Consider the following 22,687-nt stretch of genomic DNA (forward strand, 5'->3'; position numbering starts at 1 on the left):
TCCTAAGGCAAAATTTTATTCATCGTTCCTGGATATTACATTGTATAGATATCGAGTCAGTAGGATCTAAATTGGTATCAGCTGAATTTCTATCCTGTGTTTACGAAAAGTTAACTTTAGTCGTGTTCTGATTATCGCCTATACCGTATAATTTGACTGCCTTGGTGGCGTAGTTGTACTGCATGCGCGGTACGGTAGCGCTCTGAAGTCTTGGGTTCGAATCCCGGGTCGGGCAGATTGATATTTGGGTTTTTCTGTTCGGTATCGGCCCAAAGTCAGGAATTTGTGCCAGATATGACAATATGCTCGCCCCCTATCACATCATGGGACGGAACACACTTGGCGAAAAGTGGGTGCCCTGGTTGCGCCTCAGCATATGCCTTCGGGAATAAATGCATGATTGTTTTTTTATTACTTTATTTAATACCAAAATTCCTAACAAATTTTACTTCAAACTATATTTTGTCAATGTTCTCATTTTTGTATTCTAATTGACTCAAGGATTTGTAAGTCGGCCAGCTGAAGTTCTCGCGGCACATTTTCCTCAAACCGTTGCGTTGATAAGCCGAACAATCGGACAATTCTTCGCGAGACAATGTCGGTTCCCAGAGTATCAGATCGGCTGTGCAGTGCACGACTTTGCTCTTTCATTGCTTAGCAGTTTATGGCGCCTTGGTACTAGACAATCGACGATTCAGTGATAATGTTATTTATTATCATGATGGACGGAAGTTTATAAATTACGAGTAAAAGTTGTGGGTGAGATTGATGCAGGTAATGTAAAAGATGATTTGGGGACAAGGTATTTTTTTACATGCAAGACAAAGTGACCTCTCTGCACCTGATGGCATGTGGGTCCAATAGAATGTCGACTGAAGAGAGATGATTACCTCTCGGCAGTTGACACAATTATGCCGGCCTGTTAAAACCAGATATACACAGGCTGATCCCAGAACGCGACACACTTACGTGGCCCATTATGGCGGGTTTAAACACCTTGTGTACGGTGGTCGCTATTTGGGTGGATATAAAATATATCCTACCACCAGCAAAATCAATTGATATCTACGATAATTTGAACGTATGGACTTTTGGATGTATATTCTGTCTTAATTTTTAGTATTTAGGTCAAACATACATATTTAGTGACTGTTCGTGACTCTCGAATTGTTAAATGCTCAAGAAATAAATTGTTCTATACAGATAAATAATATTATTGCCACGTTAAGTTAGTAATGGAGAGTTTTATTACCTTCATATCAATTGTTGTAATTATGCTGACTTAAAATTTGATGTTATACTCTTGGAGAATGATCTTTTAATACTAAGTTAGTGAAGAAGGACCTTCAAAATACAAATTTTAAATGAATATATATTTTTTTATTTAATGAAAATTATTTAACAAATTACAAAATTCTTTTGGTTTTTTATCGATCTTCGTGTTCGCTCGAGACGCAGTTTAAAAAATACTATAATATAAAAATAATAATACTTCTGTAAGACTCCTATTCGAATCTTAAATGAATAGGTATCAAAATAAAATGTATTTCTAAAAACTTTCAAATGTAAATAAAAAACAAAACGCTGCAGTGGATCTTACAATCCTTAACCAGGTCAATCACAACTCTAGTTTCCCAGATGGTATAAACTAACGAAATCCATTAGATGAGTACGCCGTGGTAATGGCACAGTCGTGGATGCTCGTTCGTGCACCACAGCCTTCGTAATGATCACGACTCGCAACCTTTGTGTCGACGATGGTGTGAAAATTGGACCACCAACGGTTTTCGAGATTGGTTGGGTGCGCGGGCGCAGTTGGTTGTTGTTTTGGATTTTATTGGTTTGATTTGATTTTGATTTGACAATGAACATTTAAATGTAAATTTGGTTTGATGCAATGTGTGGTTAATCTATTTCGGTTAATTAGAACTGAAGTATTCTAATTTTAAAAATATTGTAGCTTGTGTACTAATTATTTATTACTTTAAGGCTTAATATTTATTATTGTATTTAGAATGTCGAGCAGTGTCAAATGATGCATTATAATTCACTTCTAGATAACGTTACTAATGTTTCTGATAGTATACCATCAGACGAAAGACTTGTTCCACTCTTTTTTAAGAAGTATTAAACATGCTATTCAGTCATAAATCATGATCCATTTCTCAGCCCTTTATCCACAAGGGTCAAAACAAGATCAGTAATAGCATTCTTCAACTCTCAATTGGTTTATTTCGGTTGAAGTGCAGTCGATGAACTATCGATACGTTTGTTTAACAAAGCTTGTGGTTGCGCCCACGCATGTTTTGCCTCAGCATTTTCTTTGTGCGTCTGATTTTGCATATTGTGGTTAGGTCTTGGAATTGTTTGCAGTTTAGTTCTGTGAATTGATATTAAATGAATAAATACTGTTGTATGTGTCTCCTTTAGAATTATTTATATACTTACTGGAAGATAATCCCATTCACAACCATACTTCTTATTTTAATACCAATTTGATTTCTAGAAAAAACTGATACCAAAATTGATTAAAACTATTTTTGGGATTTTATCGCGGTTTCTTATATTATAATTTTCTCCCTACGTTTCGAAGCCTTTGCAGCCTTCATAGTCATGGAGTAGACCAAGGTCTCGGTCATCCGAAAAGTCAAAGATACATATTTTTTTTAATATATACTTTTGTGGTCCGCTCTACGCTTAAAGAACTCACAGTGTCCCGAAGCCTGGCAGCCGGTCTTTTGGGTTTGTGTGATAACAATGCTTTAATCATTCATCCTAACTGCCGGGCCTTGTTACGTTCACCATATCAGTCGTTGTCAATCTCCAAAAGGCTTCAAATTCGTATTAACCTAAGGTCCTTGTCACCTCGGTTCATTGATAATCCGCGAGTGCGAATGGACGTGGTGTTAGGCAACCGTTCGTGTCTCCTCGCCGATGTGGCCAAGGTCGTGTTTACATTATGCCATATACAATGATAATATGGTGAGGAATGTCTATTTTCTGTTGTATGCATTGCGCAAGCGTTGCTCTGTTTTGATTGCTCCCCACCGGAAGACTTTCCGGAATATAAACCTCTACTTCTCCGGGATAAACGTTGCCTTCTTGATTCAAAAGCAGTTTATGTGTAATTATTGTTAGTTCTATTATAGAAGTTTCATTTAGTCTTTGTTTCACTGCGTACGTGTGCTCCCGATATTCGTAAAAACGAATGTATATACTTGTGGGTAATGTAGTTAGTTATACATCTCCGATATTTATGTACTCATATTGTTATCAAATTTATTGGACGTTTTTTTATCGCTTATAAATAAAATAAAATATATGCTCAATTTCATCCTTCTCATTAACATTATCAAAAACTTCTTTGTTACCTTCAGAAACTTTCTCATATCGAATCCTTCTTAGTTGAATTTCGGCCACGTGGCCAATCTCAATGGAGATCAGTCACGCAGGAGATATATATTATAGTGCGCAAGTGTGTGCGCAATACACAAGCACTCTTTGTTCCTTCACTCTCATAGTTCGGTGAGACGGCAATCCGACATGACCGGAGAGAGATCAGACGCAGGACCAACGGCTTTACGTGCCTTCCGATGCTCGTGAGTGCACACCGCCAAACTTTCACATATATTAGTATATAATGTAAGATTTTTATATCGTTAATAATCCGTGGTGATAAAATGAAGCGCAGTAAAGACTTAAATAAAAAAGTTTAATATCCGCTTTCAATACCCTCTATTACTAAACATCGCGGCGATTACGAATGCCAGCACAAAAAGTGCAATGAATCACCAGATTCGTATCTACGATAAAAACTATCATAATCTTGTACGCAAATAGGAATGCCGAGAGATTCACAATGGGCTATTATGGATGATAATTCTTTTGTTGTAAAAAAAAGTAGACTATATTCGTAGCGATGGTACCGGAATTCCGGGAATTTTCGTCCGGAATATTTTACCGGTGTTGAGTTTTGTCAAAATATTTGACCAATTTTTTAACATTTTGTATTAACAAATAATTTTCGTAGAAGAACGTCAAATATGATAAGACGTTCCGGTAATATTGTTTTCCGGTCATTGACCTTATCGGTATTTTTGTCTAGAACAGGTATTATGGCACGTTATAGGATATGTAATTAGCACTAATGGTAGTAATCATTGTGTTTATCTTCTCCCATTAACCTAAATCTTTAGTAATGGTTTGCATATTTCTTTTACGACTCATCTTTACTTGGCAAACGTAGTTTGAAGTATAAAAAATGTAAGCATTCAATAATATGCATTGTTTCTGTTTATATCCCAGACAGGCCGGCATTATTCTAGCGATTATAATTTGTCGACGGTCGCCTATTTGGACGAGGCTGTACCTGCCATTATGTCTAGTGTAAATACTTCGCCGACATAATAAAAAATTACATGTCTTTGTTTCGAATTTTATTTTGAATTGGTAACCCCGAATTATGACAGCCTGTGAAAGATTCATACCATATTTCACACACTGTGTCCATCATAACCGGAGACACTCGTCAAACGTTTCTTCACAAACAACGGCTCAACTTACACTGGACGAAACGTTACGCATCGCTTAAAGCCGGACTCTTCTATTTTTTAAAGCACGTCCGAAACCGCAAAACCGCAGCGCAATCTTTCATTTACCGTTACCGATACTAGGTTTTCTTTTTAAATCAAAATGGATAGTGTTTTTTCAACGGCATTTGTAAATTTGTATTTGTGACTAGCGTAGCGTGACCGTTTCATTAACTTGATGGTCAATAAGACGATGTTGGATGTTCGCTTCCATTGATATTTTCTGAATGTGGTACGTGTATTTGTATTATATTCAAAAATGGAACGGTATTTAAAAATGGAATGATATTTTTTTATGAAGAGACAATGAAGAGAGCAAAGAAGGTTATAATTTAAATTCTTGTAATATATTTATAGTATCTGCAGGTGGTTTAATTCTTAAAATTCTTAGAATTTGACCCGTTCTGAATTTAAATGTATGTAGGTATTACGTACGACAAATACATTGTCTTCTTGAAGTGTTTTTGCCGCGGAAATCGTCAATATATTTGAACACAATAATGCTCGAAAAATATGAACAAAAAGCAACTTTAAATTTACTATTTCAACGTAAAATATTCATGCATCATGAATCCTAAATAATTTATTTTGTTCTACAGCTGCAAGTTAAGGTTTTTAGGTTAACAAAAAATTTATTACGTGAGTAGTTGAATCAGTGCGAGATGACTTAACGTTCATTAATTGCTCTTTTGATGAGGATTATAAATAAAATACTACAGAGATGTTACAAGAATGTTACACTCAACAATAATTGTTTCGATACCAAATAGTTTTAGCCCGAATATTATTTATTCCGTCTTTCCTATTTATATAACACTTGATGATGCTCCCGACGTGGGCTACATGAAAACCTTCCTCGGTGTTAAAAGTCCATCAACTTTTCTGAGATACAAAGATCCGTTAAAACAAGCGATAATTCACAAAGAATACACACATAACTTTAGAAAAGTCAGAGGTGCGTGCCCTTGAATTTTGAATCTGCGGACATTCGTCTCACCAGTCTGTTCCACTAACTAGGCTATCGCCGCCAGCTATTAAGTCAATATATTTTGTGCAAAATTTCGCATAGAACAGTATCTTATCTGAGATGATCGAGAGGTTTATCTGTTTCAAAGATGACGTCATCATGCGCGATGAAGGTAAACGCGCAAAAAGTTATAATTCAATGTCAAATTATTACGTATATTTTAATGCACGCGTTTACCTTTGTAATTAAAAGTTCGTAATGATTATCATTTCGATGACCTGATGGAGGGCGCTTCTATATAATATTTAGAGGGAACCTGTGTTCGGCAGTGGACGTCAGAATGCCGATTATAATGAATATAAATAAACTCTTGTTTGTATCCGACTGTTTGCTGGTGGTAGGATATATTTTATATCCGCCCCGATAGCGACCACCGTACAGAAGATGTTAAAACCCGCCATAGTGGCCCACGTAAGGGTGACGCTCCGGGATCAGCCTGTGTGTATGTGGTTCCAACAGGCCAGAATCATTGTGTCGAATGCCTGGGGTTATCATCTCTCGTCAATCGGTAATCTATTGGACTCCAATCCGCTTATCCTCAGGTGCAATGGTAACCTCATACATTTCAATGTGTAGTTAAAACCATGAGGTATACACATTTGTATGACTAGAGCTGCGACAAATATCCCCCCGCGCATTTTTTATTATTTATTTCTTTGAATGATGAGACGAGCTTGCCCTTCGCCGGATGGTAAGTGATACGACCGCCCATAAAAATAGAAACACCATCCAACACCTTCAATTACAAAGTATTGTTTGGTATTCCACCGCGCTTGTCATCCTGAGACATGAGTAGTTACACTGGTTACAATGTCCTTCAAACCGGAACACACCAGTAACTACACACTGCTGCTTGGCGACAGAAATAGACATTCCGATGGTACCTACCCAGGTGGACTTACGCATATGAGACTTACCACCACTGAACGCATGGGCGTGTATTCGGTGTGGAGACCGAGACACCAATACAGTCCATAACTAGTAAATAATTTTCTTCATAAGCATTACAAGTTGAGCCTTTAAGCGAGGACCCTGACACGGTTCGCATGACATCACCATCGCGCCCACGTCTTGACTCTTTGGCAATGAATAAGTATTGATTTCTTTCTTTGTTTTTGGAGGTTTTCTTTAAATATTAATAATTATTTTTCTGAAAAGATTGAAGATGTTTTGATTGCTAAAATGGCTACCGTATGTTGATTAGTTTGCCGTAAAACAAAATCAACATTATTAAAGGCTGTATTAGTTGTCAGCACTAACTGTATTATTATTGATCTAGTTAAAATGGAATGTCCAAACAAAGGATCTCCGTCTCTTAATGTCGGTTTATAATGATATGCCGACTGCTTCGGTGGCGTAGTAATATTACGGTAGGACTGCAGTGCTAAGGTCTCGGGTTCGATTCCCGGGTCGGGCAGTTACGTTAGGTTTTTCTAGTCAGTATCAGCCTGGAGTCTGCCCCCTATCAAATGACAAAGAAAATGAAAAGTAAACGCACTAGTTGCGTCTCTGTCTACCCCTTTGAAGACAGAAGGCGTGTATGTTTGTTGTTTTGAAATGCAATTTACCGTCAAAGTCTATTATTTAGATAATAACATCAAACTTCCGTAATTAACGGAATTACGTATGGTAACTATAAAAACCCACCAGCGTATGTAAATGTAACATGAAAGTACAATTATCGTGGCCAATCATCGGTGTCCGACGAAACAATCGGTCCATGAAAATATACTTTTCCAACACTTTCACTAGCTTTTATAAGTTGATCGATATCTTAAACATGCATGGGATTTTGTTGTTTATTATAATTGCATTAGAGACTAGCGGCTCGGTCGCGTGAAATAGTTTATTCGGTATTAAAGTACTGCTTTATATTTTCTCGGGATAAAAAGTTTTTTTTTATGTTCTAGGCCACGGTAAAGTGACCCAACTGCAACTGATAAGTGGAGCGTAGTCCAATAGAATGTTGACTGACGAGAGATGATTACCCCTCGACAGTCGACACAATTATGCCGGCCTGTTGAAACTGGATTTACACAGGATGATCGCTGAACGCGTCACACTTACGTGGGCCATTATGGCGGGTTTTAACAACTTGTGTACGGTAGTCGCTATCCGGGCGGATATGAAATATTTCCTACCACTAGCAACCTATAGCACTTAGGAGTTATGATTCTAATCATAAGCTAATATAATTAAGTAATAATTAAATATTCTCATGTACCTTGACTTATCGTAAGTGCAACTATATTAGTCTATGTGATGAATAAAGCATTTTTTATTTTTTTGTTATTTTTATCTATAAGCGAAAGTATTTTCATAATCGGTTTATTAGTTTCTGAGATTAGTGCGTTTGAACAAACAAACTCTACAGCTTTATGTATTAGTACAGATTTATTTTGCTGTGTAATAGGCAATTCCCAGTGTAAAAGCTTAGATATAAAGAATATTCCAACTCGCATCATTACTCCCAAAGTTAAACGCATTCGAAAAAATAAAAACTATCTAGATTATTTTAATGATAATAAGTAAACGTCACCTGAATAAATATGTTTAAATGAGGCATCGTAATCTTAATACTATAATAACATCTGGCGACAAATGTCTTAAGTTTATGTTCATTACCATTACACCTATGTTACTAAGCTATAATTATTTGCATCACAATGATTCCGTTGTTGCTTTTATATATTTCTGTAATTGTATTAACATCGTGAGGAAACCTGCATACCTGACAAGTTCTTTATAGGAATTTTGGGGGTGCGTGAAGTATGCCATCCCGCGCTAGGCCAGCGTGGTGGACTAAGGCCTAATCTCTCTCAGTAGTAGAGGAGGCCCGTGTGCAGCAGTGGGACAGTATATAATATAGGGCTGCAGTAGTGAAGCGTGAAATTTTCCGAAAGGAAACTCGACAAACATATACATAGGTACTAAAATGCGAAAATGCGGTTTAAATCGTTCCAATGATAATTAAATTTTCCATAAATTATAAAAGGGAGAGGGAGCAGACCCGTGCCCAACAGTGGGACAGTATATAATACAGGGCTGATATTATTATTATAAAAGGGAAGCCGGCAGAAGTGAGTTATATAGACCTATAACTCACTTCTGCCGGCCCATATATCTAAGACCTATCTCTTCTTCTTGGTCGTGTTCTTCATTATTGTAGGCCGTGTCCCTGAAAAGCCTTCGTGGTTGTATGTATAAGATCTTTCCATTTTGTTCGATTTTCGGCTTCTTTTAAGCCAGTCGCGACAGATTATATTATATAATCTTTTTAATTTTGTATCATATCCCACTAACTCTTGGAAAATAAAACGTTATTTAATTATAGTTGAGCTGTAAACTCGGTCGTGTTGCTCTGAAACTAATTCGAACCGATCAAATTGATTAGCCGTGCGGTGCAATGAACTACCAATCCGTAATAACCTATGAGTAATCTCTTCTTCTTATACATCTAGATGCTCAGTATCCGGCTCATATTTAGTATTATTAAATGTGATTACAATGTTCTTTTACGATAATTTAGAGGGACTGAAATAAGGAGTTTCATATATTGGTTGTGTGTCGAATGTTGCTGTTTTTGTAGACTTTTTTAATTGCACAGGGCTTTAAACTAATAAGTTGATTTGTTTGGTAACGCGGCTGCTCATAAACGTATAATATAGTCACGGAGGCCTATTCCGTCAACAGAGGCAAATTCGTCTTTTTTTATAACTACTGGCCTACTAATCGAAGTATAGTTTTGACAGCTATATAGGCCAATAAAGAAAATAAGAAGAAGAAATAAAGAAGTTTATTGTTGGAACAAAGATAAAAAATTAAAAACACAAAATCCTAGATAACATAAACCTATGTAATATGTACATAATATGTAAAATAAAAGGTTTTTTACTCTCTTACGGCTATCAAAGCTGTCATTCGAATAGTATGCCTGCAATTGCAATAAGACGGATTAACACCGGTAGACGGAATTGGACCTTATGATATACCAGAAGTATTCAGCTTACGGAAGAAATTGTTACTAAATATATTTTAGTATCGAATTGTTATTTATTATTTAGATATCAAAACTGGTAAAAATTACATATAACATGGAATAACTAATCTTAAATAAAGGTTAATTTGAGCTCCATTCGTATTTATTATGGATGTTTCAAATATTTCATAGTCTTGAATTGCAACCAGATGATGTCATGAAGTACACGATGAACTATTAAATACTTGCGCCCGACATGATCTATTTCCTCGTAGTGATTGGCTATAATAAACCCTGGATAGGGGCCAACGTGCGGTGCATCGTGACCTGAGCCCGTCTTCGACTTTCACTGATATTGCAACAGTTCATGACGTTCATGTGTAGGCTTTGGGTTTTTGATTCGGTTTTGATGATATTGTGTTGTGCTAATGTGGGTTTTTGGGTTTTACTTGGATTAAAATATATTTATTTAGAAGCTATTACAGCTAAATTTAAACTCGATATCAAAAGAGGGTTATGTTACTCTGCTATAAAAACGATATCAGCAAAAATTCGAATCTATAGTTATTATAAATAGTTATTATAAAACAAAGTCCTCTTCTCTGTCTATCTGTATGTTATCGATTTTCTCAAAATCTACTCAACGGATTTTTATGAAATTTGGTATGGAGACAGTTTTAGACCCTGGGAAGGTTATAGGCCACCTTATATCCCGGGAAAATTTACACCGGGACTTTTATCCCGGAAAACTTTACACGGACGAAGCTCGAGCAAAAGCTATTTTTATACAATTTACTTATATTTATTGTCTTTGTCCGTTAGATATCAGACATAGTGGTGGGTCAGGAAGCCAACGTCACCGCACGCGAGGCGCTGCTCAGCTGGGCGCGTCGCTCTACAGCTAAATACCCAGGAGTGAGGGTCACAGACTTCACGTCGTCGTGGCGCGACGGGCTGGCCTTCAACGCGCTCATACACAGGAACCGTCCTGATCTGATTGACTGGCGTAATATCAGGTGAGTGATATTAGCTTAAAAAATAAAACATTATTTCATGTAAAATAAATTGGCTAACTGTATGTAATTTTAGAGAATACATTTTTTTATGTACCAAATCAGGGGTGGCGAATGATTATTGGTTAATTTGCCTTAATTAAAAAAAACCTAACTATCCAACTATCAGAGTGATCCTTTTTAGCGACCTTTCTTCCCAACAAAGTTTTTGGTTGGAATATTATACGCGTGCCCGAATTATTTTGTCTGGTTCCGCCATTCGTACGCGTGCCAATGGTTCGCCATCCTTGTACTAGACATTAATATTTTGGTGAAATCTTTCGATTTTGCTAAACATTTTTTGCATTTAATTTATCCTTTCCTATTTAATAAGTAATAAGTAGGTAATTTTGGTGTGACGTAACATTAATGTAAGTATATTTCCTTCAGATCAAGACAAGTCCGTGAGCGCTTGGAGACAGCTTTCCACGTGGTTGAGAAGGAGTATGGAGTTACTAGACTATTGGACCCTGAAGGTGAGTTCTTCTTGGCATAACATCACGCTTTATGGGGTAGACAGAAGTGTAATACGGCCACATTTCGCCAGCTATCATGAGGTAAATTTTGGGTAGGTATGGATAATCAAATCCGGCACTATATTGCAGTATTTTTTCTGAAGTCACGAACTAGCCACCGTCGCTTTACTGCGCGTGATTTGCGCCAATTAATTCTAATTGTTATTAAAGAGATGAGTTAGACTGATTGTAGCTGGAACTACATTCCAGATTTCGTAAGCAACTGCCGGTTTAGATAATCACGGTATTTCTTCACGACTGCAACGATAAACAGTAGTTATACAAATTTAACACACTGTTAAGTAAGGTTAGAAGGCCTTATTCCGTCAATAGGAGCGAATCCGTCTTTTTTTCTTTACGGGAGTTCTATTCAAAGGTCAGCTTCTGTACCCGTTTAGGTTCGAGAGTCAAAAACCATCAGCAAAGTTGCTTGATGTAAGGCGACCTTACGAGAATATCCTCACACCCATCACTAAAACTCCAGTAAGCCAGGATCGGCAGCGCGCATGATCCTGAGCGGTGAAGTTCGCGGAGTTTTGGGGAACCTTGGGATTCTTATATCTGTCGTTTTGTTGCAAATAGAACGTGAACCAAAAGAAAATAATACAAAAAACTGTGCCCTCTCCAATTCCTATACCTGTATCTTAAAAATTACAAATATTCACACAAATGGCTCATAGATGTATTGAAACCCATTGTTAAGATTAAGTCTATATAACATCGCATTAGTATTAACTGTCATGGTGTTATAATTAGTATAAAAAACACATACAACTCTATCAAACCTTTCAGATATGATTCAATTGTAATTAAGATTCAAGCCATACGAATTAGATTTGCATAAACCCATTCTGTGACGTCACAAAGGACGCCATCAACTATGCCATAAGAAAATGTGACACAGAAGGACGGAACAGTTGACGCTTTGGAAAACCCGCGATATATCTGTCTCGGTTAGTTATGTGGTGTGTTGGGTTTGTTGGAGCAGGACGGCGTGAGACGTGTGTTGAATTTGGAATGGAATGACAAACTGATTGATACGTTGTCTTTAAAATTGTTGTATTAATTAGTGGACTTATTAGGATGTTTATTATGGTAGTAAATCACACGCCCCTTTTTGTTAATCTCTTGTATGTAAATGTAATTGTAGGTATAGATTTATTATACATAAATAAAATATTCAGGGAAGTCAGATAATTTTATATCTTATCGTTATAGGGATAGTGTAAATTTACAATTTATAAAAGTGTGAAACGTTAGCCGGAGTAAGATGACAGAATTTTCGCTTCGCTCGTACCTTGGAATTCTTTAAATCGGAATTTTATTGCAAATGGAACGAGAACAAAAAATTACATAAAGGCAGTACCGTCGCCGATTCTTATGCTTGTACTTTAAAAAAATACAAATACGTGTCGGACTTGCACGCCAAAGGTTCCACTTTCCTTTTCGTTTTATAAAAAAATCCGTCCTAATACATTTAATAAACATTGTAGTTATTTTATATTACGGTTCAAAAGTTTTTTGCTTTGGAAAGTCATATAGATTTGCTGTCCGTTGATTTTTTTTTATTAAGAGACCCTAAAGAGCCAATCCTTCTGCCGAACCATCGCGCCATGCTAAACAATAGCTCGTAAAACCACGGACACATTGAATACCTGCTTGACCCGACGCAATGACGCGTAATTGTATAATTATAGCCCGAGTAACGTGAGAACGCATCGTATAAGTTTTTAGAGCTATTTCCAAGTGACAGTAATGACTAAAGGTATTGTAAGCCGGTCTTAATTAAATCATATGAAAACCTGACAATGATTTGGTAATCCATCTGTGAGCGTTTTTTTGTGTGCAGTCTTTGTAGTTATGACAATAATTAGGGTTATAATTCTTTAATCAGACCGCCAATTATCTCCTTTCAGCCTTTATTGATTCAATATTAAGCACAGTGTTTTGTTTATAGTGAACAATAAAGCTATGAAATTATTAAATAAAATAAATATTAGCTAATGAATTTTATAATAGTCATAATCAGATTATTATAGTAATAAATATTACTTAGACGACAGTCAATATAAAAACTAGCTTTATATTATTGCAACATATAATATATTCATTATGAGCGTGCCCTTACTGCCCATCGAGATATAGAGGGTTCAACCCTATTATGAAAGAACGAGAGACCCACACACTCCAATAGCAGCATCTCACTCGCACAATGCCGTCACGCTCAATAAACGTCGATAATGTTTGTGAATCGAATTATTGATGCATATCATTGCAGAGAACAATGTGACAATTCGATCTGTAACAGGTGCAAATAATAGAGACAGATATATTTATAGTCCGGAATTCAGGTTCTCCCAATAAAATGTTATATATCATTTTGACATTGCGTTTCTAAAGAAACCACATACTCGTCTTCACCTTCGCTTGCATTGTACCAAACATCATCCATTAATAAATATTATCCCGAAAAATCCTGGTTTTAGTTTTGTGATTTTTTTATCATTTTGTAGTTTAATGTGAATATGGCGTGTGCGTGGGTGTATTTGTAACGGAAAATACGATGTTGCTACTGCAACTAATTCCCTTAGAGTAGTAGTAGTGGCTTTAGGGCGCGTAAACATAAAATTACTTTTTATTAATATTTATTTTGTTCGAAACTTACACTTTTTTATTTAACATCTACACCTCAAGTAATTTATTGTAAAGTGTTATTTTCAAGTACATAAATATGTGGTTTCATTTAGTAACGCGATGTCAAAATGACCCTGTATATGACGCTATTTTTTCTTTTCCAAGTTGACTAAACGTGTAACTCATCTACATTCTGCAGCTATGTAAGGTTTCATGTTGCCATTTAGCGGCCACGATTCCACGGTCCAGGTTGAAACTGAGCGTCAACTATAATGATTTCTTATGTTCATTTGAACGTTAGGCTTCGAAATAAATCATTTTTCGGATTTATCGCGGTTTTTTATATTAAAATTTTCTTCCAACGTTTCAAAGACTGCAGCCTTCATAGCTATGCGCGGACTAAGGTGTTGGTAGCCCGAAAAGTCAACGTTATAATAGCTATCTATATATCACGAACATAGATATGTTTAATTTTGATTGTGTTAATTTTTATCGGGCGTAAAATAACTATAAAAAGTCGTGATAAAATCCGAAAAATAATTTCATTTTGATGAGCAGAACACCTCTGTGTTAGGGAGGCCCAAAGTACATTCTTAAAGGATATTGATATTGGACCTCTCAAGACCTGGCTACGGATTTAAACTGACACGGAAACCGAACCTGAGACTTCGGCAGTCAGCACCGCATACATAACATAATTACGTCACAGAAGCAATATTTCTAAATTATACAGTAAACCTTCATAGTGTTAGACTTAGCACAATGCACTCTGATGTTAAGGCGTAAATAATCGTCGCAACCTCGGGCGTTGTATTGTTATCTTCGCGATCGCGTCGACAAAGCGGCGACTAATTGCAGCAATCATTGCTGATTGTAGTTTGCGTGGTGTGCTCGGATTTCAAGTATGAACTCCGTTAGATTAAGAACAGACTTGTGATAAGAATATAGATAGTATATGTTCAAAACAAACATGGCAGTACATTGAGACGTTTAAGTCACGTATTCCTCACGGATACAAACGATAGGATGTTCTTAAAGATATTGCTGAAGTGGAACTAACATAGATGGACATATACGAGGGCCATTATAAAATTATTGATGTTTGTTAGTTTTTTTAATAAATGCCTCCGTGGCGTGGTTGTATTACGTGCGTGGTGCGACTTTCGCTCCGTCTTTTGTTCGTTCGTTCGATCTCGTGTCCAAATCAGAGGTCGAGCAAAGTGATACTGCGGTTTTTTCTCAGTACCAGTTTAAGGTCTGGAATTTGTATCCGATAAGGTGATGGGCTAATCCCCTATCACATTATACGACGAAATACAAATTACTATAAATGTGTGTGTATGTATGTGTTTCTTAATATATTTTTTATATCCTCAGATGTGGACACCCATGAGCCTGACGAGAAGTCGCTCATCACCTACATCTCGTCGCTGTACGAGACGTTCCCGGAGCCGCCGCCGGTGCACCCGCTGTTCGACGCAGAGTCGCAACGCCGTGCCGCAGCATACACCGAGCATGCCGCGCAACACCGTGCCTGGCTGCACGAGAAATGCGCCCTGATGCAGGTGGGTCAAAGCACAGTCTCGAAGGTCCAGATTCTGGGTCGAAGGACCAAAGTCGGGGTCGAAGGATCAAAATCTGGGTGGAAAGACCAAATAATAAACAATATAGATGGAATATTAATAAAACATCATTAAAATTATAATAAAATCCGGTCCGCAGGCACATTGAAATGAATTTATGACTTTTAGGTGCTGCATTCAAATTAGATTAATTGGTATTTAAATGCTATTTTTAATTAGATTTATAACCTGCAGTGTTAGTTCATATTTCTATAACCTATAATTTTATTGCAACGTAAAATACATTTCCGTTCCAGTTTATATCTTAAACGAGTATAGCAAATTATTATTCGTGATTTATATCTATATTTACGTCCCACTGGCGCAGGTTGTGATATATCCCACAGAGTGGTTCAATGTCGGATCGGTAGAGTGGTTTGTTTACTTTCAGATCTGAAGTGCACAAAGGATTTGAACTCGTTATAGCTGCTTTGATATTTGTTAAACTTGTTATAGATTATTTAGTTTTAAAACTTGTTACTTTAGTTTCAAAGGGTCATAATGATATCTTGTATTTTGTTAGTCAATTGATCTGGTTTTCTAATAAACTGCGTTGGATAGTTGTTGCCGTGTAGATTCTATACAATTCTGGTCAGAGGAAGTTAGAGCAAGAGTTTCCATTGACGCAGTCAATAATATTTTAATTATTTTTAATAGATGCAACAATATATTTATTACGTGAGTTCATGGCTGGCACTGTACTAGGATCCAGGCCTGTATCACAGTAGAGGAAAAAGGATGAACAATACATACATTTTCATGCAACCAAAGTTTATTTTCTTGTTCTCAATTTTGTCTATCTCTTTAATCCTTCAAGTCATTATTCACTGATGGAAGTAGATAGAGGATGATCATCACAGTTAAATTTCGTTTAATTCCATTTTACTTCTAAAAAACATTACTACACCTCTAATTTTACCGTTATATTTAATAAATGATATTCGTGTTGCAGGACCGTGCTTTCCCGTCAACTTTGATAGAAATGAAGAAGCTGCTCAGCGAGAGCACTCGGTTCCGCAACGAGGAGGTGCCGCTCAGGCAGCGCGAGAAGCAGAAGCTCTTCCACCAGTACAGGGAGCTGGAGGTACGCTCACACCCAACACGTTGACAAGAAGTCGTTACAGACTGACTGTTCTTAACGGTCGATTGGTGTTTGATTGGCTGGTTGTGAATGAAGGATGTACATTATTATAAGCTACTTACTAGTTGACACGACAGACGTTGTCCCGTCTTAACTATGTATTTGCAGCGCGCATTCTGTCAATCTCTGACAGTTATTTCAAACAATTGACAGTTATATATCATTAATATTCTCGTTAAGTTTTCTTAAATTCCCTAATTTTCCGCGCATTTTTTTGAATTTTTTCTTTCATAAGAACCTTCTCCTGACAATAACAAAAACAACAAAAAAAAAATAGTGTAGTAATATATATAGATGTGTAATGACAGCGAGCGTGTAAAACTATTACTAAAATAATGGTCCACTATGTACTTTTTAGAGGCAAAAATTAGCCAGTATGTTAATTCAGGACATAGTCTGTTTGTGTACCAAAGCAAATCGTTCAGCGAATTTTGCGTTTACTTATAACATATTCCTATATTTATCGGGGAAAATTACATAATAGGACATTATTCCCATCACATGGGCGGTTCAATGGTAAACAACCTTAAACGTTAAACCTTCGGTGTTGTTCCAGAAATACTTCGAGTCGGTAGGCGAGTGCGACATCGAGCCGACGCTGCGGCCGGACGCGCTGGAGCAGGCGTGGGCGCGGCTGCTGCTCGCGCACCAGGAGCGCGAGCGCGACCTCAGCGACGAGATCCGCCGCCTCGAGCGTCTGCAGCGACGCGCCGAGAAACTGCACAGGTACGACCAATGACGTTTTACAAATAGACGCGTCATACACTAACAAAATTGCACATAAAAACAGCGCAGTATTTACTATAGTCACAACCCTAGCGGCTCGCATTGATAAAGCCCGAGTGTACCCGAGTATGTCCGAATGAGCACGAGCGTCGACCGCCCCGTCGTCATGATAGTCGAATAAAATGCATTTATTAGTTAAAAAATAAGTTAAATAGTATATACCTATTACTAACGTATGAAATGAAGCGTTTTTTTTTCATTCACAGTTGGAGTATAATGTATACATCGTCTAAAAACACAGGAAGGCATTTTATTTATAAAAATACAAAAGTTAGTAAGCCGACTAGCGCCGACAGTGTTTGGAGGTTGACTAAGTGAATGTCGGGCAATTACCTTACTTTTGTCTTGCCAGTATTGAGCTCGGACAACGTATCTATGTAATAAAAACATCTTAGGGTACGACAATATTATTATTACAACTCACAAGACACTACTACACTAGACATGTTACATTAATCGACGCGTAACGCGGCCGTGTCATGTTATCTTCGAGAAATGTGCGTGGAATGGTATTCTGTAAGCCAAATTTCTATAGTCCTAAACATGATGCGTTGTGTTACGTGCTTGTTACGCACGGTTAAAATAATGTGCGGGATAGAGAATAAGGACCCTGTGATCGGGAGGCCTCCGTGACGTGACGTCCTCTTAGCATTCGCCCATGATGTTTTACTTAATAGGTCGAAACTGGTCGGCGATTCCCACTACGTAGAAGTTAAAACCGTGTTGCCTTAGACTAAGTCAATGTTGTTCAAAGCCTTATATTAAACAGACGTTTATGATCAGTGTTTTATTGCAATACTCATTAATAGACAACAAGAGTATCCATATAATTCGCATATGCACAAAAATTTATGTGGGTAGTTTAAAACAGTTTGGAAAGTTGAGATATTTGAGTGTTACGAGTCAAATCTAGAAAGGAATATGAATGATCATGTTGGTAATTTGGTTGATCAGCCACCAACACATATCTATGTTTACTACGAAATATAGTAGTAATAAGTTATTCTTTAAAAAAACCTCAAGAGAGGAATGGTCCTTCGAACTGGATCATTGTAATGATCATGAGACCATAATATATCGATTTGCATATTTGATTGCCGGAGGCCTTTTAGATTTTGATTTTCTTTCTTTCTTCAAAGGCGACTTTAGATACTGTTTGCTATTTGATATAAAATTATTATAATATTTAATCCAAACGTATTCATCCACAGAGACATAAAACAAACGGAATCCGGCCTCGACAACGTGGAGCGCCACATCGAGAGCGAGATCCGTCGCGTGGAGCGCGGCGTGCACCCCGCCGACGCCAAGCTGGCGGCCGAGCAGATCGAGCAGGAGCTGCGCGCCATGGAGCACACCATACAGGACATGATGCAGGACGCGCACGCGCTGCGCGAGGGACGCTATCCGCAGGCCAACGAGTTGCACAGGCGGTGAGTTTACATGTATTTCTGCTTCATATAAGGAAATAATATATGTTAAAAATAACTTAAAGATAAGTGCTTAGAGATCCAGTCAAAACCTTTGCAGCAATGGTGACATATATAATAATAATAATAATATCAGCCCTGTATTATATACCTGCCCACTGCTGAGCACGGGCCTCCTCTACTACTGAGAGGGATTAGACCTTATTCCACCACGCTGGCCTAGTGCGGATTAGTAGACTTCATACACCTTCGAAATTCTTATAGAGGAACTTCTCAGATATGCAGGTTTCCTCGCGATGTTTTTCTTCATCGTTAAAGCGAACGATAAATTCACAAAGAATACACACATGATTTTTTTAGAAAAGTCAGAGGTGTGTGCCCTTGTGTTTGAACCTGCGGACATTCGTCTTGGCAGTCCGTTCCACACCCAACTTGGCTATCGCCGCTTGTGACATACAGTATAATCCGTTTATTATGACTCTGCCTATATTGACCAACCTCTTATTATGACGTAATTACACTACGAAGTTTGGTTTTCATATAAGATTCTTTATAAAAAAGTCGGATATAATGACTTCCCTTACAGTGACATGTCGCTTATTGTGACCCCTTTTAATAAATTATGTCCGGTTATAATGACCGACATGATTCTTTACGCCTTCGGTAATGTTCGTTGATGCCCGACGACGTTCGGCACGTGGCTCGTTTTTATTTTGAATCTCAGTGATGGGGAAGAAGAAGTCGAGGAAGAACCATTACCTACCGCAGAAGAGGCATTAAAAGCTGCACAATTATTATCCTGATTTGTTCATAGCAATATTGAAAACGATAATTTGACCATAGCGATGTCTTCTATACATAATAGTATTAGAGACTGTTTTTACAATAAAATAAAAAAACAAAAGCAGACAAAAATTACAGATTACTTACATTAAAAAATACAACTTTTATGTACATACATACATACATTTTATAAGTTACTATGTTTCTCTATTAAAGTACTTAAATACATGCATACCATTTACATAAAAATGTTTTTTTTTCACAAAACGCTTTGTATGACGTCCGCTTATTATGACGTGTTTGTCAATTCCTTTCGATGTCATTATAAACGGATTCGACTGTATATACAAGCCAGTAAATAAACTTTATTTTCCCCCTAGCGTGCAACAACTCCACGAGCGCTGGTTGAACGCGCGTCAAGCGTTCACCGGGCGGCTGCTACCGCGCCTCTCCTCCGTGCGCATGCCCGTGCAGCAGACCACGGTCCACCGCGAGACCAGGACCGTGTTGGAGACCAGGGTGCACGACGCGGACCCCAAGTTCCAGCTGCTCAGCGAGGCCGTCAAGTGGTGTAAGGAGAGACTGGTGAGTTGTCATCATAATCATGATGAGCAGCAGCAGTAGAAGAAACAGCCATAGGGTGTCTTGTAGTACTAAATTTGTTTTGAATATAAATGAATTATATATTTTCTGTTTCTTTCTATCATAAGCTGTCTAGTGTAAGTAGGATGGAACATAAAAAGTGATTTAAAAAAAGGGAAGTATGGGAATTCTACTTGCTGATCTTCCTAGAATTGTATTATTGTAAAACGATTAATTCTTTCTGACATGGGTGGGAATTCTAGTTAGAGTTTTCAAAATCGATTGAAAGTAGGTTCTCACTGAACTATGCGAATTATTTTGATACATTTTTCATTCTTTTCTCACAGAAAAAACTACACGAAGCCGACTACGGTTCAGACTTGCCTTCGGTCCAACACGAGCTGGACAAACACCAACGCGAACACAAACAGATCGACCAGTTTCATTCTAAGGTACCGAAATCGTCGCTACCTCCTGATAATGAAATATTTTTCTTATAACGCCTTTTTAAATCTTTGAAATAGTTATATACTATAGTCCTTCCTAATGAACAGTGTGTACGTCGTAGTTTTTTATTGCTTTGAATGACGAGACGAGCTTGCCGTTCGTCTGATAGTAAGCGATACTATCGCTCATAAACAGTAGAAACACCATCCAACGCTTTGAATTACAAAGAATGTTTCGGTATTCCACTGCGCTCGCCATGAGACATGATATGTTAAGTCTTATTATGTCCAGTAGTTACACTGGCTACAATGTTCTTTAAACTGGCACAACAATGACTAAACACTACTGCTTGGCGGCAGAAATAGATATTGGAATTGTACCTACCCAGACGAACTCTCACATATGAGAGACCTACCACCAGTAGAAAAGTAGTTAAAAAATATTTTGGCTTGTTTCCTAGAATATTTAATACACAGCAAGACAATTTATTAAGAAGTTAGAATTTGTTTAAAAATATTTTTAACAAACACAAGTCAAAGTTGCATACCCTCCAGATTATTTAGTCTATTCGAATATAATCTCTATGTGTAGATGATAAAGCATATTTTTCCCATCCAGGTGGAGCAGTGCGTCCACAACCGCGCCAACTTCACTGGCGAAGAATTGAATCTATACAACCAACATTTGAGCCAACTGCAGAAGTTGTATGCCGAGTTACTGTCAACCAGCACTAAAAGGTTAGTATACAGTCAGCGTCATCAGCCACAGGATGTCCACTGCTGAACATGGGCCTCGTCCAAAAATTTCCCGATCGCCGTACTGGAAGCAGCTCGCATCCAGCGATCTCTTGGGACCTTTATGAGGTCATCTGTCCGCCTAGTGGGTGGACGTCGGACGCTGCGCTTGCCAGTTCGTGGCCTCTACTCCAGAGCCTTCTTGCCCCAGTATTTATATAAAAACAAGCATAATTGTGTATACCAGCGGGGATAATTTCTGGCCAGTCGACACTATTTGGACCCTACTTTACTTACCATCAGGTGCGCTAGAGTTAGTTTATCGTGCAGGGAAAAACATCTAGATTGAAGTGAAATACATTTTTCATGTATTTATACCGAATACTCTGTGATTTATTAGTCGATTGGCTCGATTATTTTATTTATTTTCTACAAGAAGTTCTCGCGCCGGCCCTATTATAATTCAAATAAATTTCTATGCACTTTTAAAGGCAATAATGATACTAAAGTAGAAGACTTCTTATTTTTCTAGTACAATGCCCTAATTTTACGCCAAAACATCTTACTTCTCAAATTCAGCTTGATATATTATTTTTTTGCTCTACTTTTACATAACACTTTCTCCACAGAATCTCAGATCTGGACGCGCTCCAGGACTTCCTCCAATCGGCCACCGCGGAGCTGAACTGGCTCAACGAGAAGGAGCAGGTGGAACTGTCCAGGGACTGGGCGGACCCTCACATCAACCTGCCAGCTGTACAGCATTATTATGAGGTGAGTGGATTTGAGTGTGGCGCTTAAGTGCATGCTAAATTGAGGTCACGTGACGTAAGTGCTTTTGTGATTAGGAAATAAAGATGAGTAGCATTCGGGTAGTAGAGATGTGATATAGGTGCGTTATTTTTTCGTGATTTAGTGATTTACTTATCGATTAAATGTCATCGATTGATGTGTATTTTTTATGAATTGAAAGGATAATACTGGACATTGTGTGGCAGTATGTGAATTGATAGGATGAAGAGCGTTGGACAGTATAAATAAAATTTTGTGATACCCGTATAATATTAATGTTGAAAAATGATCGTGCCGTAACTATTGTATGCCGTGCGTCTTATTGTGAAATTGTGTAAAAAATAAATATTTTTTTACTCACAATACTCAATTTGGCAAGCACTGTTCTTTCATAGTTAATTATATTTTCATATTACATTGTACTCAATTTTGTAATAAAAACATTGAACATGCCGTATTCGAGACAATATCGGCAGCAAATATCGATGTTTTTGCTTTTAGCAATATCGATTACTTCATGAACTAATTGTTCCCAATGCTTTTAGTACCACAAAGTATTTTGTTTATTTTTATG

General features: G+C 37.5%; 1 protein-coding gene across 23 annotated transcripts in view; it reads left to right on the forward strand.

Annotated features, from left to right (window-relative positions):
* LOC115452387 (dystonin) overlaps positions 1-22,687 on the forward strand; it is a 245,921-nt gene that overhangs the window by 87,748 nt on the left and 135,486 nt on the right. For all 23 annotated transcript variants that reach the window (XM_037440549.1, XM_037440503.1, XM_037440458.1 and 20 more), the window contains 10 exons: positions 10,418-10,611; positions 11,038-11,123; positions 15,174-15,361; positions 16,371-16,502; positions 17,116-17,285; positions 18,557-18,778; positions 19,939-20,143; positions 20,488-20,592; positions 21,206-21,324; positions 21,951-22,095. In XM_037440549.1, coding sequence (XP_037296446.1) covers positions 10,418-10,611; positions 11,038-11,123; positions 15,174-15,361; positions 16,371-16,502; positions 17,116-17,285; positions 18,557-18,778; positions 19,939-20,143; positions 20,488-20,592; positions 21,206-21,324; positions 21,951-22,095 — 1,566 coding nt within the window. The remainder of the gene's footprint in view (positions 1-10,417; positions 10,612-11,037; positions 11,124-15,173; positions 15,362-16,370; positions 16,503-17,115; positions 17,286-18,556; positions 18,779-19,938; positions 20,144-20,487; positions 20,593-21,205; positions 21,325-21,950; positions 22,096-22,687) is intronic.

This window comes from Manduca sexta, chromosome 4 (assembly GCF_014839805.1).
Source record: "Manduca sexta isolate Smith_Timp_Sample1 chromosome 4, JHU_Msex_v1.0, whole genome shotgun sequence".
Taxonomy (NCBI): Eukaryota; Metazoa; Arthropoda; class Insecta; order Lepidoptera; family Sphingidae; genus Manduca; species Manduca sexta.